Source organism: Anoplophora glabripennis, unplaced genomic scaffold, assembly GCF_000390285.2.
Source record: "Anoplophora glabripennis isolate ALB-LARVAE unplaced genomic scaffold, Agla_2.0 scaffold1405, whole genome shotgun sequence".
Taxonomy (NCBI): Eukaryota; Metazoa; Arthropoda; class Insecta; order Coleoptera; family Cerambycidae; genus Anoplophora; species Anoplophora glabripennis.
The window spans coordinates 1-20645 of NW_019417478.1; the positions used below are offsets into that span (position 1 = coordinate 1).

General features: G+C 33.5%; 1 protein-coding gene across 1 annotated transcript; it reads left to right on the plus strand.

Annotated features, from left to right (window-relative positions):
* Positions 1-2211: 2211 nt before the first annotated feature.
* On the plus strand, positions 2212-20642 carry LOC108915443. Its single transcript, XM_018721471.1, has 4 exons — positions 2212-2842; positions 7290-7472; positions 17198-17328; positions 20604-20642. The coding sequence occupies exons 1-4, from the start codon at positions 2212-2214 to the stop codon at positions 20640-20642; spliced, it is 984 nt and encodes a 327-aa protein (XP_018576987.1).
* The last annotated feature ends 3 nt before the right edge of the window (positions 20643-20645 follow it).

A 20645-nucleotide genomic window follows, 5' to 3' on the forward strand; every position in this document is an offset into this window, starting at 1 on the left:
CACATTGACTAATCCACCCCGTATTTGCTACACGGAGTCACTAAAGGAAGGCTAGGGTTACTTGTAAGTAAGTTTAGTTTCAGAATTCTTATATAAATGTAAGTCAATTAGGTAATTATTAACATAGTATAGTTATCCAAGCGTCTCGATATTCAGGTCCCCGCCAATAGGATAAGAACCGAAACTTCTGGACCCAAGAAATGGGCGTGGGGAAGCGAAGTGTGGAAAGGATCTCGAAAAAGTCAGTTCTTTCTTAGATTTCACATTGAGCAGTCGACCTAGTTTCAGATTAGAGTCTCGGGCTAGTTAATTAAATTTAGTAATAGATAAAGTTTTTCCAAATTTTGTATGAAGCGCGCATTCCCTGAATCTCGGTACGCTGTCGCGTGGAAATCAATTATTTAATAATGTTGTTCGAGCCGTTGTGTTGTCATTTTGTTTGTTTGCTTTGTTTATTGTTATTAAAACCCATCCTGGAAGTTTTGGTGTTTCTTTTTGTTTCTTCCAACCTCAGTGTCACCCTGTATAGCCAGCCACTGGATTAGATTCTACGTAAGCAATAAAGGGTAAGTGCTTGAAACTCATTCTCTGAACATACAACATTCCTAAGTTCCCACGTATTGATTAAAGTATAATGATAATAAACTCCCTTTCGAGAATTAAATAGTAAACTCTTGTGAAATTCAGACTCGTTATGACACTGGTCATAACGAATGATAGATAAATAAAGAAATAACCCCTCAGGTTACAGTATATTAAATCCATTTCATCATTATCTTCATCGCGCTTTTGCTTTTTTTGTGAAGACTCTTCCGAAATATTTGTAGCATATTTATCGTAATAAATTTTGTATAAAGATTTAAATTTTTTCAAAGTGTCATCCTTCATCTCTTGACCCCACCTGGTAAAATCCAATCCAGCAGCCTTAACACGGAGATCCAAAATAAGGGACACGCAATACACCCAATTACATTTATTATAATGTTTTAGCAATTTATCACGTCCCTTTTGAAAAGCTAATATTACTGTTTCATCTATGTTGTCTCTATCTTCTTTAAAATCTAATTCGAATGATTTTGACTAAATCTTATCCAACAAGCAATTGAAAGCAATTACTGCTGTTGGAAGGGTGACATGATTTATGAGAAATATAACGAATCCCTATATCCCACGTGTTAATTCTTTAAACATTGAAAATTAATTTCTAAAGAACGAATGTCACCTTATCAAAAATTTAATAAAGTATTCTCTAGCATCAGAGTACCTAGAAATACTTGATACATTTTTTGTCGATGAACTCGAAAATTTGCCATTAAATTTTCGCCAAAAAATGTATTTTCAACTGGATGGTTGTCCAGCATATTGTGCTCGTGAGGTAACAGAGCGGCTTAACCATAGATTTGGTCCAACATGGATTGGTAGAAATGGTCCAATTTTGTGGTCCCAAGGAGTCCTGATTAATCCATGGCCGATATGTTTCTATGGGGCAGTTTAAAATAAATTGTTATGCTACTCCAATACCAAATAATATTGAAATGCTAAAAGGCAGAATTACCCAGGCTGTCCGTTGAATATCCCAGGAAGAAATCAGAAATTCCTTCAGATATTTAAGGAAGCAATTAGAAAAATGTGTTCAGCATGGGGGTGGCGTTTTTGAAATTTGAAATCTTCATTATATTGCTTTGTTTACTTCTTTTGCCTTAATTTAAAACTTTTATCAAGAATGCCTTTTTTCGTATCTTGCAAAATAAGGTATATTTACTCTTACGCAAAATAACATTTTTGTGTTTTTGACCCTGTACAACAAAATTCATCATCGTCATGGTAATTTATATTTTCTAAACAAACAAAAACTTTTATTAAGAATGTCTTTTTTTCGTATCTTCCACTTTTTGGTCCATTTGTCCTCTTGTAAACTCAATCCGCGGACATACTGTATAATACTGTATAACTCTAGGAATTTATGTAAATTATGTAAATGAAGCACTGGAATAAAGGACTGTTATGATATTTTGAAGGCATCCCACTGTATTCATACAAATAACATTTCAAGAATATTTAATGCTACAACATGTTGACAAATACATTACAGTAATAACGGACTTAATAAATTATGCAAAGCGGCAACGATAATACTTAAAGGTAAAGGATAATCGAAAAAATATACATGTTACAAACATCACGTTTCTAGTATCGACAGTTAAGTACAAAATGAATTTACACCTTAACTTATTAGTAAGTGTAATAATTCAAAAATATTTCTTAAATTCTCGTTGTATAATATATTTTTCCGAAAAGTTCAACAGCTTAGACTACACTGGTCCCATTCCTATTCTGCAAATTAATGTGCAAAATATGAATATTCACAAAGATTTAATTTTTCGTTATTTTGGCTGCCAAGGAATAATCATATCGAATAACCTACCCATCTGGACGTTTGAAATATTTGAAAAATTAATTAGATTATCCTCTGAAAGATTCAATACTAGAAGATACTTAATATTATCTGGAAATAATCCTAAAGAAAACCTCACAGATATTTTTAATATCAAAGAACTTACCCATATTTCCAACATGGTGATTATAGAAGAATATAAACGAAAAAGAAAGAAAACTACAGGCAAACAGTATATTATGGATCAAAAACATATTACGTACATTGTTTCGACTCATGGATATGTTGGATTGAAAAACAATAATAGGAGAATTATTCTAGACTTTTGGTCTTCTAATCTCAAGAAGTTTAAATTTAATAACAATTTATTTCCAAATAAACTATTAAACCAAATGGGAAGAGAATTAAGAATGGCAACTTTTCATTACGAACCATATAGCATTATAGGTATGAAATTATTTTGCTTGATGATTACGACGACGACCGGGACCACCACCACGATCACGACGACGACGACAGCGACGACGACGACGACGACGAGGATGATGATGATGACTATAACAATAACGATAGTGAAATACTAAATATGCTCGCAATTGCAAATACATAAATTCAGATTCCGTCTTATAAACAGTGAGGCATCCACATGAGTGCACTGTGCAGTTAGGCACAGGTAACGCTGAGCCCGAGAGAAATGTCAGGTTTTTGTCTGTCGGACTTGGCTACCTTTCGTATTACTGTTATAGTCCGGGAGCCAGCTGCAGAATTCGTTGAGTTATTTTCTAGATAAAAAATTTGAGTTTACATGATAGTTTTTACCCCAACTAAGCAATAATATGAAACTCCTAGAACGTGGTGGATACCACCCTACCCTCCCTCGCATATGGAAATTCAAAAAATTGTATAATCGTTAAATGGACCAAACTCAAGTATAAGACATTTGATGCTGTGTTTAGTCGATTAAAGCTAGTCAGCTGGCTCATTGATGGTAATTAGTACGTCAGCTGACCGTCGGAACAGGTGAGATGAAAAAATAATTGAAAATTATTTTTTATGTACTGAAATTGAAATATATTGCAACTTATAGTGCATACAGGGCCATAAAAATAGTCAGCTGGCCAATCGTTGGTAATAAGATCATCAGCTGAGGCAATCAAACCCCCTGCGGCAGCGCGCCCATCGAAGGATATGTTTTTTGCATTAACTGACTACTCTTTTACCCATGAACCGCCAACTGACTATGTTTTTTGCTTTGTATACACAATAAACTATCGTTTGGACCCATTTTTGACTGATAAAAAATATTTTCCTGCAAAATACGAGCTTTAATCGTCTAAACACAGCATCAAATGTTTTATACTTGAGTTTGGTCTATTTAACGATTACAAAATTTTTTGAATTTCCATACGCGAGGGAGGGTAGGGTGGTACCCACCATTACCGTTGTAGGAGTTTCATATCATTGCCTGAGCTTAGTTGGCTTATTGTATGTATGAATTAATTGCGTCCAATAACTTCTTTTAGTCGAGGACATTCGTACTTGGCGAATGCTTCTTATGAAATGTTTTTTCTTCATGATAGCTAAATGTTATATTGGTTTTAATTTAATAAAAAAAATTATGGTGCTCAACAGCAACATCAGTACAGATTATTACTTTCTATAATAGTAATTTGGTATGATATTTAAAAGAAAAAATTTGTGTTGTTAAAGTAGAATTTTTGTTAGCTGAGTGAGTAGTATTTATGTCGGATATGCTATAGTTCGTCTTGATTAGATGCGGCAATAGGATCAAAATTTAAGTTAATAATAATATTTCTACCTCTCCTGGGTTAGCTATGATGTCCTTCTGATGGCGACAATTTTTTCTAATTTAAAATAATATAAACGTTTTCATTACAATTAGATTTTCCTTTTTTATACTGAAGTATTAATCTCCATCGCACAAGACATGAATTGAATTTTTTAGAAAAATTAACACTAAAGTGGTTTGTGGTCAATAGATATAATAAATTCGTTCCCATAAAGATAATGTGGATAGCTCAAATTATGGTTAACAGTACTATTTCAATGGTAAATAGCTACAGTCTGTCGGGTGTAGTATTCTGGCCATATAACTTACAGGGCAGCCATTTTGTGAAAGTACATTACCTATTCCGTAATTTGAAGCATCAGTTGCAACAAAAGTGACTACGAAGGATCAAGGTAAATGAGAAGTGGTTCATTACAAGGTAAAGTTTCATGGTTTCTTAAAGTTTAAATAAATTCTGAGGTGTGGATATTTTTATTTTTTACACAAAAGATTTTTTTGATTAAAAGCCAAGTATAATATTGATGAACGTTATCTATTATGACGTGATTAATAAACGGAAATGAAATATAAATACTGTTCACATGACTACCGAACCTTAAAGATATTATTTACATGGAAGCAGATCCAAAATGAGTAACAAATCGAACACTTATTGTACGATATCGAATATCGTACGATATCGATATCGAATCAATCCATTGATTTTATGTCGCCTGTACATTTCTATCCACCAGATATATGTAAAATTTTGCTGTTGCTCTGAATATTACGCGGTTGCTTTGAGAATCCTTTGTAGTTAAGATTCAAAATTCAGTTTCAATACTTTTTTTTGTTGATCGACATCGACTATACTACACCCAGCTGATCTCACCAAATGCAGAGCAGATGGTTGGACCATGGATATTCGACTATGCCGACGATATTGGTGCATGGCCGAGCTTGCCTCACGATTTTCTACGCTTAGGATTATCGTAGTTATCCATTTTTCATCGCCGGTTACGATAAGATGCAAAAAACCTTTCCTTTTCTGCCGTTGAAGCATATGTTCACATGTGTCGTTCGACGTCTCTTGGCTTCAACTATTACGGCACCCAATGTCCTTGCATTTGAATCATTCTAAATGCTTTCAAACGTTTCGAAACTGTTGTGTGATTCAACTCCTACTCATTCTGCAAGTTCACTTAGCGCCTGACATGAGTCTTAATGAAGTAATGCTTCCAAATCTTCATCTGCAAACTGTTTCGGTACGCCATAGAGTTCCTTATGTTCAACATCAAAATCATTATTTTTAAAGCATCTAAACCAATCTTTTCATGTTGTTTACTACAGAGTATGGTCGCCGTAAGTCTCAACAAGAATTCTGTGTGCAGATTTCTTTTGAATAAAGTAGTGCAGTAAAATTCTCTGGAAATAATCTTTTTTCGAAATTCGACATATACTATGAAATAAAAAGTAGTTTATACTTCGGCGAAATAACAAACACTGAATTTCAAGCTTGTTTATAGTACTTTATAAATGCGTTACCATCTTAAACTACATGCTTGCAGTTCATTAACTCACTCAGTAACTTCATTTGTTGGAAAACAGCTAGAACTTATTCAACGTCCCATTAAGATCTTGAAACGACAATATGAGCAAGTGGCACTTGAGCTGTGCACTGTCTTGGATTTGTTTGTTGGGTTTCGCGATTGGCCACTCCGAATCCAAATGCTAGATTTATAGATTAAGGTAATGGTAGGGTGATGGTTCCCATCACCCTCGTAATGGGCTCCGTCATTACTGACACTGTCTATAGTAGTACTGGGTGTCCATGTGTCTACTATGTGATTCGCTAGGAAATCACATTGCCTATCGTCTAACAATGCTGCTCTAGTATTCGAGCCTCTTGTAAGTGCACGCCATGTCGTTGAATGGCGCGATTGGCGACCGGATCGCATTGATTTGTCGCTCTGCCTGTAGCGCATCGAGCTGAACCGCGCCACGTAGCGTAACTCTCTGGAGCACCGGCGGTAGACTTTCACAATCTTCTGTGTTTTCTGTCGAGTCCACTTTTACTCTTACGGCTATGCTAACCGTAAAAACTGTCGCAACTGGGCTAATGAAAATTCTCACTGTATGAGAGAATTACATACGCAAAATCCTGAAGACATTAATGTTTAGACGGGGATAATTAGAGACCATGTCATGGGCCCCTTTTGCATTGATGGCAATTTGAATGGAGATAATTATTTACTTCTGCTCCAAAATAATGTCATGTCAACTTTGACAAACTTATATCCTGCTCAAACAAACCAAGTTCCAGCCGATATGATATGGTTCCAGCAGGATGGAGCACCACCACAGTACTGAATTAATGTCTAGCAATAGCTCGATTTAACATTTACAAATCGGTGGATAGGATAGGAAGGGGAGAAGCGCTAGATAGCCAGCACGTTCTCCTGATTTTACATCCTTAGATTTCTTTCTATGGGAATATGTGAAAAGTATGGTATACTAAAACAAAGCCAAGCGATATAGCTGACATGAGAAGTAAAATAACGGTTGCGGTTAGGTAGGTCACACCTCAGATGTTGAAATATGTTAGAAGACATTTACGATTAGGATGCTGCGAAGACGTTCAAAGAACTCATTTTTAACATCTCCTATGTTGAAATTAAGTTTTTTCTTAGTTTGTTGTAGCGAATTTCGTCATGCAGATGACTTATTTTTTTATTTTTACCGCTATAATTTTTGCAATAAATATGAGAACCATAGCATTTTTTAATAGAGAATGAAAAGATCTTTCAAATGAGATATTACAAGACCCCATTTAAAAATTTAGGATTTGCAACTACACCTCAAAGGGGGTTGAATTTAGGGACGAAATTTTTACGTTGCACTTCTGAATCCAAATTCGAGGTGTTTCAGAATTTTTTATAAATCTGCACAATAATTGAGATTGAATTTATTCCATTTGGCTGTTCCCGCTTTAAATATAACAGAATGGAATATTTCACATTTCAAATGTAGATCATTATTTTTGGGAAATGTTTTCTGGGAATAACATTTTTTCTCTTGAAAATTATAATAAAATATTTTAATTAGGGTCAACAGAAGATACACATAAAGGATCCGAAATGTCAGTGGCCCTTACTTTTGCGAGACAGTATAATATGACTCCAGTACCAGTTATTAATAAAGAGGATTATTGGGGCGAGATATTTACAAACTGGTCAGGAAATGGACTTCTGGGTAATTTAGTTTTGGACAAAGCGGACATAGGATTTGGTAAGTTAATAACGGTCGATATATTATTGTACAATTATTACGTGCCGAAACTTGTACCAAAAACTGTAAAGCTGATTCCATGAAGCAGATATATGATTTGTAGCTTGTAGGTGTATGTATGTATGTATGTATTTGTATGTATGTGTATAGGATGTTTCAGAAAACATGGGCCTACGCTCACAGGCAGATTCCTAACCTAAAAACAAGATTATTTTTTCACATCAACATGGGTCCGATTTCGTTTCGTTCCTTAGCTACAAGATGTCAGTTTTAAAATAAAATATGTTTTTTTCCATAAATATAGAGTTGAGGGAATTAAATGAAATTTGGACAACTAACTATTTACAACCGAATACACATTCCTAAGTATTATTTAAAATAATTGTTTTTTCGTTAAGATTTCTAATTTATAATTATCTACATGGGTTCTAGCTCAATTTTGATAAAAAAAAATTGACTCTTACTATTGTTGCCTTTTCCCTCGAGTTTTCGGTATTTTACATATAATATAAACAATTATTTATTTATCTAGAATTAATTATGAATTATAAACGTACTTACAATAAACAACTCGATAAACATAATATAACAGTTTATGGGAAATGTTGAAAGTGTCCCAAGATTTTAATTTCCGGGCACTTTTAAATTACAAGTACAATGATATACAAATTATGCAAATATAACCGAGATATTGATTTTTTTTCGAAATTTGAAAGACTGCTTTCAAGACCTATAACTTCTCAGGGGTGCACCTTAGTATACCGGTAAGTGGCGTTAAATCACCCTATTTTGGGTTCCTCTACATGCCCCTGCCCTGTATCGGTTCTTATGCGAAACACCATGTATGTTATTTGTTTATATACAGTATGTCCACGGTTAGAGTGGAAAAGAGGGAACATATTTTTATATTTCATTTTACGAGAAAAAGATATTCTTGATTTAAACTTTGGCTTATCTTTAAAATGCGGTTGGAATGGAGAACTTTCATCCTACATGTACAGGATGATCAGAAAATCTTAACTATTTTTTTCTGATACTATTGACAATATCCATCTTTTTTTTATTTCTATATAAAAATTTATTAATTTTATATCACATCCTTATCAAGTTTTGCATATGTTTCATTGGTTAAATTTATTGTGAAGTACTGATATTCTACACTGAAATTATGCATTAGATATCTGAGGTAATTTATAACGTCAAGTGGCTCACATGATTGGATGCAATTCAATAAACGTAAATAGGTTCGATCCAACAAGAAATTCAGAATTGGTTCAGAATCAGTAATGAATTATTGTGTACGCATGCGCTCTATAAGTACTGATTATCAACCAGTCCTGGAAATCGTGTTCACTATCTGTACAGTGTGAATGTCACCATTTATTTTAACAATAACTCAACAATTAAACAGCTTCTTGAGATATTCTTATAAAAATTCACCTTTGTTATCACACCTAGTTAGTTTTATTTCCACCTGTATACTGCTGTATTGTTGATACATCATGTAAATCTTTATTACATTCTGCAATTAGTTATAGAACACCGATTTAATGAACTATATGCAATAAATGTTTACTATTTACCAGATTTAAACATGAAGAAACTTTATGTATTTCTTTTTATTATTGTTTATTTGTAAAACAAATCTGAAGCACAACAATTAGGTTACTTGGGTGTCAAATGTTGTAGGTTATTTATTTGTTTCTATCACCATCGACCCATAGACACATGGTTAGTGGACTAGATAATTTGTAGTATGGACCTAGGTATGGTAAGTTTTAAAGTTTAAAAGAAAGGTTTTTAGTTGTTGAAAGAAAAGTTTAAAAAAAGGGTTAGGTATTTGAAAATTTTAAGAAAAGTTTTAGTTTTGAGAAGTCTCAAGTTTTTGAAGTTTTTAAAGTTTCGTTAAAGTAAGACGAAATGTTATGAAGATTCGTTCTATAGTCACTTAAATACTTATGTAATGTTCATATTAGTGAAGATTAAGTAGCTAAAGATTAATAAAGTCACTGCAATTTTGCGTTCCGCGTTTGGACAAACTTGAATATGGTAACCTGGCAGCGAATTAGGTCGACCTTTGGTCTCCAGATATGTGTTCTTCGAGTCCAAGACACCAAGACCACCTGTAGACACCCCGTATTCCGCAGAACATCCCATAAAACACCTGGACATCACGTATGAGAAATATATTGGTGAATTTTATTTGTGCTTTTTTATTTTACTCCAAATCCCTACCTACAGGGTGAGGAAATCGTTAGGGGGTTATTTTTGCTTAATTTATTTATAGGTTGGCGCCCTTTTTAACATCTTTTATCTCCCCTATAACATTTTTCTCAAACTGGAGAATTTATATTGTAATGAACCTGTTTTATATTTAATTTTATTATGTCTGGATTTAAAGATATTTCTTTTTATTTCGGATTGTTTTACCCCGGCGGCGAGAATTATTGATTTTTCTACATATATATCAAATATCCACTCGCGGGTCCGACCGGCCGATACCCCACTCTGACAAGCCGTTGGTCACGTGGAGGTCCCACCACGACTGGTGTCAATCCGGTGGGGATTTGGGCAACAAAAGTCCTCGACATTCCCCGAAACCGACAGTTCGTATCCAGAACTCAACACCGAACAGACGTCCACCGCCAGCAAGAACTCTCCACCGAAGCCAGCCCAGAATAACCAGTGAACCTAGTAAGAATTATTTTCCTTATTATTATCCGTTCCAACCGGGTACAAGTCCGAAAAGATTTGTACACTTTAAGTGTGGAATTACTGTGGGCCCGAGAAGAATATTCTTGGTAACCCACACACAAATTCCACCGTCCGTCTCAACCCACACGACAGTGCAATCGTTGGATTCGGCGTGTTAAACCCAATCCTGACGAAGCCGTCGTGTTTACTACAGCGTTGCTTGGTGTCCCGCACCTTGATGTACGCTGGGTAATAGGGGATATGTGAACCAAGACCTAGAGGTTCGGCGTGCCCACCCAATCTCCGGGTCGTTCCATATAGTATCCGTACGCTTCTCCCTGGTCGGCGTGTATACCCATCAGACCGAGAAGCGTTGTATACAGAGAGTCCGACACCATCGGCCACCAGGACGTATAAAGCTTAAAGGCTAGTACGAATTGTAAGGCGAGATACTTCGGATCCCGTTTCACCATCCTTTCTTTCCGCCTTGCACCGCTTGGGCTTTCTTCGCTGGTTATTGCTATCGCTTACCGCTTACCGCATTCCGCTTACTAATTTTGCATTGCTTGCTAGGCCATTATACCGATATTTGACCGCCCGCCTGTTTAAAATAAGTCCGAAATAATTCCGAATAAATTTTGGTTTATTTTCAGAATCAGCGGGGACCAGTAAAAAACGTCTATAAATATTTTAATCAGACCGTTTAAAATCACCTTTTCCTTTGTACATAAAAACCGTCTACGATTGTAGAGTAATAAATATTTTATTTCGATCCCGTTTGCAAATATTTATTTCTTTTCTAAGGTGATAAGTAAAATGGTAAAAAACCCAGAGTCATAACTTTTTAATTTTGTCTCTTTCACACTGAATTTGTATATAATTATTGTTAAGAAACTTGTAAATAATTTCAGTCGTTTAGTAGTGGGTAGGAATAAAAATTGACACTATATGTATTTGTAATAAGTATTAATATTTTCCCTGTGTGAATAAATCTAGTAAAACTTAATAGGTTTATTTCTTTCACCGTCGAGGTAAAACGATAACATTCCGAACCAGCAAAAACGCTGATATCGTTTTGTAGAGCTCCCGTTAAATTTCATATTTAAAATAAAACTACACTGAGAAAACTACTCTCTGCCGAACTCTCTGCCGTTTTCTCCTAAAAGAAATTCATTGACCCCTGGAATTAATTTTCTTCACTGTAGCTACCTGTGCACTTTACTCTAAACCGAGGGTAAGGGATACGTGGAGTTTCCCCCACGTCAAATTTAGGGAAACTGGCGCCCGAGAATAAAACCGAATATTTAAATTATTAACTAACGTCATCGTTGAGAGTCCAGTCCGAGGAATATAAAACCTTTCCGAAAAATTAAATTACAGGGGGTGTACACACCATAGTTAAAAGTAATAAAAATTTACACCGAACGATCCCTAAAGAGAGAACCGAAGAAAAGTGCGTCACAATATGTTGTAATCAAAAAAATTTGACCCACTTCCCATTGCCTCCGCTATAAGAGCTGCCGTTCGCCCTTTGTCGTTTGAACTTTTTAAAAGTGGTGACGCGACAGAACTATCACATGTATGTTATCTGTCAAATTAATTGAATGCCTAAGAATATCGAAATCCTCTTCTTCGCTCGACTCGGAAGCCAGAAAATCATCATCTAAGTCACTCATACTAAAATAAGTTATAAACACGAAATATAGAGGTTATAAATATTATAACTCTATGATTTTGTGTATTCAATGCGTATGCTCCAAGAAAAGTTCTTCTAGTTCCTGCTTAGGACCAGGTACCAATTTCGCCGGTTCTGAATCAGTTCAGAATTAGTTCGATCATTATTGAAATGCTGTAAGTACTACTACTAAAATCAGTTCTATATCTGTTGGAACGCTAATTTCATTCTGCGCAATCTCCGTCCAGTTCTGAACCAATTCTCTTTCCTGTAGGAATGAAGCAAATGTTCCATCTTTTGCAACCACTCTTTTACCCAAACACGTTTTTTCTTCTTTTCATTTTCGCATAATATGATTGCACCTACAACCAAAGCAACTTTGGCCTTTTTAGATAATACAGGAGACATAATATGTATCTAAGGTCCACCACGTTCAATATATGAATGAGCTCTTTGGCACGATTCGTTTTATGTCCGTGTAATGTTTTGACAACCATAGATGAGTCATATGTCGGGTCTCGGTTGGGAGTCGGGTCTGGGCTCGTATAGTGAGTGGCCCTCTTTACTGTTCCGAACGTGTTTTTTTACGATACTGTAAAGATCAATCAATCCGTCGAATATTGTAGACAACCTGCTTCAGTGTCAACCAATTCGTCGAATATTGTAGACAAGCTATATACCAGACAGGTATAGAAAAATAATTTTGAGTTCTTACTACAAGCAGACAACATACAAAAAGATCCTGTACCAGTACCAAAAGACTCCCACGAATATGGTGTAAACAATACGAGTTGCAACAGTCTGTCAATTTAATAAATAATTTAAGTTTTTATGCAAATAATTTTTCCTTTTATTATTATTTGACATTTATATTTTTAAATTTTACTCTTCTTGCATATGCGTTCTATTTTATACGTTACACTTAAAAAAAAGAATTTCTGTCACTTTAGTTGCGATTTTGACATTCTCAATATATTAAATTTTCATTCATCCTCTATAGTACAATATACATACATATATACACATAAGTTGCGAAAACGTTAGACGACTGTCTACGTTAAAGAACAAAATCTTAAAGTATAGTCGGGTATGCAGTCAAAGCCAATTTGAAGTGTACTTTTTTTTATTACTCGAGCTTTCGGAACAAATTATTCCTGCCTCAGGAGAAACTACAATGGAATATATATTGATAACAACAACAAGTAATAATCTAACAATATAACTTACAAAATTGAGATTAAATCGAAAAAATTTCCAAGTTTAGAACCAAGTCCTTTTAAAATACTAATCATAATCGTAAAATATATAAAAATATATTGTTAAAAACATCTATTGAAACTTTTGTTAAAACATTCATAATAGAATTGTTTAAAATTTTGAAACGTTACTATACAAATACATTTTAATACTATCTATTAACCTTAAAAACTTTGATCAGCCATGCGGTGGCATGGAACTATAATTGAACCAAAGAATCATAACCAAAAATCAACAGAAAAACAATCGAGACAACCATGGAACAAATAAACTATGGAATTTAGAAAAAGAAGGAAACAGTAAATTAGGCGCTAAATTTTGAAAAATAATTATTGTAAGCTAAATTCACTAACGTCATTAATGGATGAATTATTACTACTAATACTTAACAAATACGTGAAAATGATACTTAAGGTGGCCATATCCCTGGCCGAGAAATGGTGAAATTTCTGGCATTTTTAGGTACTGAAATCTTGAAAAGTAAAACGTGTAGAACAAAAGTAAGCACAAAAATAAAATCCTTGATGTTTTGCTTATTCATTGTTACCATGTAAATTTACTCAAATAAAATAATAACTAAAAAAAAGCATTTGTAAAACATGCGTTTTCTGTTATCCTAACCCCACATTTTAAGAATTATTTTCACGTACTTATAAATAAAAGCAAACAATTTCATATGTAGGACTAAGCAAGTAAATGTTATAAGAATATTTACATGTGGAGTTATGTCTAAAAAAGGTAGTATTTTCGTAGATTTCAGTACCTAAGACCTTGATGGTTTGATCGTTTTTTTGCACCTGTTTATTCGTTTTACTGCGGCGTCTTTGAAAATACTCAGGTGGCATAACATAACATTTCTATTATTTGATAAGCTTTAGATTACTCAGTTATTAAATGTTTGAAATTATTTGTCTTTGCGGAAAACACTATTTAAAGAATATGGGGCCCTTAAGTTATCCATGTCAGAACGTCTATTCATACTGTTCTCACATTGAAAGATGCTGCACATCTCAAGGAAATTTCTTTTAAAAACATTATTTTCTGAAAATTTTATACTAACTTCGTTAAAATCAATATCATGTTTACAATTATTTGTATAGTTTGACAACATACAAGAATTCTTATTGAGTCTAATATCACTGTTGTGTGAAACAATTCTGTCTTTAAGCCTCCTACCCGTTTGCCCAATATACACTTTCTGACAATCTTTACAAGGAATACTATACACAACATTAGATTTATGTAATAGAGGAACTTCATCCTTAATATTAGAAAAAATATTTTTAATAATTAACCTATTCGTAAAAGCTAGTCGAATGTCATTCATATCCGAGAAAATGTTTTTTAATTCCCAAGTTATAGACTATACATATGTATATACAGTGTAGGAAAGTACCGATGGTCTATCAGAAGTTACGTGAGAGCGATAAAGTAAGCCATAGGAATCCATGTGATAGACAAGGAAGGCTATAATGAAGGCGTCTAATAGTCAACGCCCATTTCGCCCTTCCACGAATAAGAAGTGGATCTTATATCTCTATCGCATGGATTTCTATGGCTTACTTTATCGCTCTCACGTAACTTCAGATAGACCATCCTACCCTGTATACATATGCATAGATATAGCATATATAGTAGATAATAATAACTTTTATAAAAATTGTATATCTTCAGAATTAGTGAAAATAAATAATAACATAAGAAATATTTTAATAAAGTTAAGGAAGAAAACGTTACATTGGAAATGTGGTCTGAGGTTTGTAAAGTTGTAAAATACAGGAGGTATAAAATAATAAATGTAACCTATTACAAATTTGGAGCGATCGGTTATTTGAAAACTATATACTTACAATATTTTAACATACTATGTTTTCTGCTAAATATAAAGAAATTTCTAAATAATTTGGCAATGCCTTAACCAAATGTAAAACTATTTATATCACTATACAGGGTGTCTCGCATAAGAACCGACACAGGGCAGGTGCATGTAGGGGCGTCCAAAATATTATAGTTTAACCAAACTTATTTATATACAAAGTTGCACCCCTGAGGAGTTATTAGTCCCCGAAGTGGGGCCCTAAGTTTCGAAAAAAATTAATATTTCTGCAACACTTTACCGTAGAAGAACCAATTTTGGTACATGATTTAGAATTATTACCGGTCTTTTTTTACTATGATTTAACGTTAATTGAAGCACTACGAAGTGTTCATTGGGGATGACTCACCCCTAAAATTGTTCAGAACTTTTTTTTATTGGCCGAATTAAAAAATAGTAGGTACCTAATATTAATTCACAGCAGAATTTAATTTTAATTTTTTTTTTACTTTATGGTTTTCAAGAAAGACCATATTAACTGACACAAGATTTTAACAGTGTTTATTAGAAAATAAACAAAAAGTCAGTAGTAAGCAATGAATTTATTTTTCAAACTTGTCAGTTGGTAAGAAAATTATTTTATTTCAACAATTTCCTCTGATTGTTGTTGAAAATGGCTGAAAAATTGACATTTAGCTGACAAGTTGATATGCTATTTGTGCTGGATTTCTGCGAAGGAAACTGTAGAAGAAGTGTGGAATAATATCGTAGGAGATTTCCTAATCGTGTAGTTCCTCATAGAGAAACATTTTCTAATGTTGAAAGATGAGCTCGAGAGACAGGAAAGTTTTTCAGCAACATACGAGAACGTCCTAATGTAATAGGGGTACAAGATGAAGAAATTATTTTGTAAACAATTGAGGATGAACCCCAAGTAAGTACTAGACGTTTATCTCGACAGATTGGGTTATCAAGAACTTCTGTAAACCGAATTCTTAAACGTAATCTACTGCATCCATATCGTGTCTAAAAAGTGCAAGAGTTGTTGCCTCAAGATTTGGATAGACGAATGACGTTTTGTGAGTTTGTTTTGCATCAGGATATTAATTGTCACAAGAAAATTCTTTTTACTGATGGGGTTTGGTTTACTCGCCGAGGAATTAGTTACAAATGTTTATAACTTTCATGAATATTCCGATGTAAATCCTTATGAAATAACTTCTCAACATTTTCGACGCGAGTTTAAGATAAATATTTGGGCCGGTATTATTGATCGTTATTTGATTGAACCAGTTATTTTGACAAATCGACTACATGGCGAAAGTTATTTGAAATTTCTACAAAATACCCTCCCTGATCTAATAGGAGATTTACCGTTGCAACTTAGACTGGAGCTTTGGTTTATGCATGATGGAGCACCGCCTCATTTCCCTATCCTTTCCCGATGCTTTCAATTATTATTTTTATTATTTATTTGTGGTTTTTACTTAATACAATATTCGCTTATTTGAAAACTACCTAGGTACCTGTTTTCTTTTTATAGAATTAGGAGAGAAGTGAAGTAAAATTTATTTGGCCAATTGTCAAATTTGAAAAATAAAGCCTACTACTGACTTTTCGAATATTTTCTAATAAACACTGTTGAAATCTTGTGTCAATTCATACGGTTTTCCTTGAAATCTATGTTTTTTAAAATTTGACAAGAGTGAAAAAATTTTTAAATTAAGTTCTGCTGTGAATTAATATTATTATTTTTCAATTCGGTCAATGAAAAAAAGTTCGGTACAATTTTAGGGGTGAGTCATCCCCAGTGAACATCTTGTAGTGCTTCAATTAACTTTAAATCATAGTCAAAGAAGACCTAAATCATGTACCAAATTTGGTTCTTCTGCGGTATAGTTTTGCAGAGATATTAATTTTTTTCGAAATTTAGTACCCCACTTTGGGACACCCTGTATACTGAATTTTACGATGAATTGAAATATGTAAACATATTTGGGATATTCCATTAAAAAAAAATTACTTTTATCTCCGCGTTTTCATACATCACCCTTTATATGTGAAAACGATTAAAAAAAAAATGTTAATATGCAACGTGCGGAAGAGGAGAACTAATGTGTAGAATCCAGTCTAAGATATATACAGGGTGGGCCATTAGTGTGAGAAAGTAAAATAACTCCTTTGTTACTCATAATATATAATTTTTCTGTATTATGAATAACAAGGGAATTATTTTACTTTCCTACTCTAATGGCCCACCCTGTATGTACTTTTATTTTGCAGGTGCTCTATATACATGGGAAGTAGATTATCATTATTTAGATTTATCCAAACCCTTGGTCAGAACTGGAATAACTTGTCTGGTACCAGCACCAAAGTATGTATCACAAAATATGCAAGAAGTTACTAAATTTGTAATTGTGGTTCTATGCAAAAAATATGTTAAATGTTTATATAAATGTTTATCCACAGACCCTTTGGTTTCAAGTTAAAGTTTAAAAAGGTATATTGTTTTTAATTTTTACCTTTCAGTATAAAATAGAAAATATTTTTTGTCGAACAATTGACATTATCTGACAAAAATATAATAAAAGAAACATTCAGGAAAATATATGTGTCTATAAAAAAAAAAAAGGAATTTGTGAACAATAACGGGTTCCCTTCATACCCCATTTATGGAGTATGAATGAATAAAAGAACACTTTATCTAAAAAAATATTCTGAAACCATAGGCGTACTACAAAAAAATTGAGAGGGTCCATGGGTACTACAACCTCCCTTTCCTCCGTTCGTGCTTTCATATTTTAGTCCACAAAAAGTGTGAAACTTAAGATAAAAATATGTATCAAATTTCAAACAAATATCTCTAAAATCACCGGAGCTATCCATTAAAATTTTTATTTTGACACCCTGTGTTTTGAAAATAAATTTCCAAGATGTAAAATGGCACAAGAAAAGTCCCATTATTTTAGTACAAAAAATATGTGGTTAACGGTTTGACCTACTAATTTATAACACCCTAAATAATAAAATATTTGTCATTTTACTTTTAAAAATATATATTTTATTAGCTGTCGCTCTCGCATTTTTTCTCTATTTTGACAATATTAAACTAAAAACTAAAAATATATCTAATCTCAGACAACAGTCCTAACATCTGGCATTGCGGCAAACAACTACTTTGTGGCCTACATGCTCCAACTAGCATTGAATTGTACTATTGCCAGTGGCGGTTTTACCATAAGAGCTGCGGAACTGCAGAACACATAAAATTTTATGTATTTTATCATATTAAATATCAACAAAATATTTAAAGAATCTAAATGTACTCGCGCTAAAATAAATCTAGGAGCTTATATTATTATCTGTGACGCGAGCTACGCTCCTTAATATATGCAACTTCATATACAAAATGTGTGCACAGCGAACAATTAGACGCGTCCTTTGCTTTTATTGGCTAATCAGGCACGTGACCCAGTACACGAAGATAGGGGCTTTTGTGGCTGCAACAGCGCCAGCCACTGCTGCAGTAAATGCAGTAATATTTCGTACGTGATATGTGGTGGTTTATTTCTGCGAACGGCATGTGTGAATATTTTCGTTTAGGCGTCTACGGATATTATAATTATTAAAATTAATAGCGTTTCGTTTAAAAAAAAACTATTTGTTTCTCTGCCTTATGAGGATAAACTAAAAATAAAAGAATTAGGTGGGCCAACACCACAATTAAATTTTGAAGTTGGTGGAACAAGCCGAAGTAAAAGTTATAAAGGACAATTTAACAATAATATATACACAAAAGCAGAGTGGGTGTGCGGGTGTGATTTAAAAAATACACTGTTTTGTTTTCCGTGCTTACTTTTCGGTGGGGATAAAGCATGGACAATATACAGTGTGAAAGATTACATTAAGTCTTTAGGTAAAATAAACATAAGAAGTCAGTTAGATTCTGCATATTGGGATAATATGCGGAATCACAAAGAACAGGTAACCAAAAATCGTTAATCTAAAATCATAGATTACATAAAATTTTGCGAAGTTTTCGAATTAGCACTTCGGGAACACGACGAGACAGAAAATTCGGACAACCCTTATGTGTTTCGTGGACTCATAAATTTTAGTGCAGATTTCGACGATATATTAAAAGAACATCTTGCTACATGGGTATGACCGGGATTTTCTGTGATTGTACCGGGAATTAGCTGTATGGTCCCGGATTTCGGATTTGCACGTATAACTCCTGGAATATAATATAATGCACATATATATAAAAAAAGATAAAGAAAAAATAACACGGCAAGGAAAATTAAAATTCGTTGAATCGTTGGTAAATTTCACAAACGATTTTTTTGTTTATAAACAATATTCAATAAATTTTATAAAATATATTTAGTTTATTCCAATTTATTTATACCGTCAGTAGGTAATTCGTGAATAGATATTTCAAAAAGGTATCAATTTCAAAAATCATTCTTGTGAAAATCTATGTTTTTTTATAAATGCATTGTTCCTTGAAATTCAGAAATGCCAGGAAAGCGCGTGACCTTGAAAATTTTAAAATTTTTCGCCTGCGGCGCCATTTAGAGACTCCGGGCACTTAATATCCCGGAATTCAATTCAACAAATGTAACAACCCTAAGCACAGAGGTGAGTAACTATTTGAAATTGAATTATTTGAAATAGCTAAGCAAAATACAAAATGGCATTTCTATTTTCTATCTTAAATACTTTAGAAAAAAGTATTTTCCATTTTATATTTGAAATAGAATGGATGCAATAATTGCAATATAACCTGAGTACCTAACGAGATAACTCATTGGTTGTGCATAGGGCACCAACAATCGCCTAATCCATGATCAGCTGACAGTACCATATTCAATATTCAGTCGCGAAAAAAGCTATATTGTTACTAACAATCAAAGAAACCTTAGAAAGTTTAGGAACATTGTGCAATGAACTACAATTACCAAAGTTTAAAGAGACTGAAATAGATTTCTCGAAGAATATGTTGAAATCGTTCATCCATCTGCGGAAGCATTGGATAAACTCCAAGGATAAAAAAATACATTTTTTGGTGAACTCCTACCGCAACTGTTTGGTTTAAAAAAAATGTTACAGTCCTTTCAACAGAGACAATTTAGATTATGTTCCTGTCCTGTCTTCATTTTATGTAAAAGTTTACAGAATAGATTCAGTGACTATTTAAACCTTATTTCTTCCGTAAATGATGCTATTATAGCAACTGTTGCACATCCATTTTTCAAACTAAGATGGATACCTAAAGAAAATAAGTCACAAGTGAAATATATATTTATTCATGAGATTAAAAGCTTGCTGAAGGAAAAAAATCCCATTAAGGAACAAGAAAGATTCACAACATTTAAGTGACACCTTTTTTATGTTTGATTCTGATGATGAATCAGGGTCGGGTTCAGATACTTCTAATTCAAATAATTGTGGTCAACTGCAAGCCTTACAATATTTACAAAACGAAAACACATCCTGAAATAAAAAAATATTCGTAAAATACAATATACCGTTACCTTTATCGGCACCAGTCGAAAGGCTCTTTTCGTATGCAGGTATGAAATTATTGTTTAGAAATTAGAAGTGTCATGATGTCACCAAATACCTAACCCTCTGTCACGATACCTTTTCACAGTTTAATACCGTTTTTTATTGTTTTAAGTATGATAATGAGACCAAAAAGAAGATCCATGACGGATGAAAT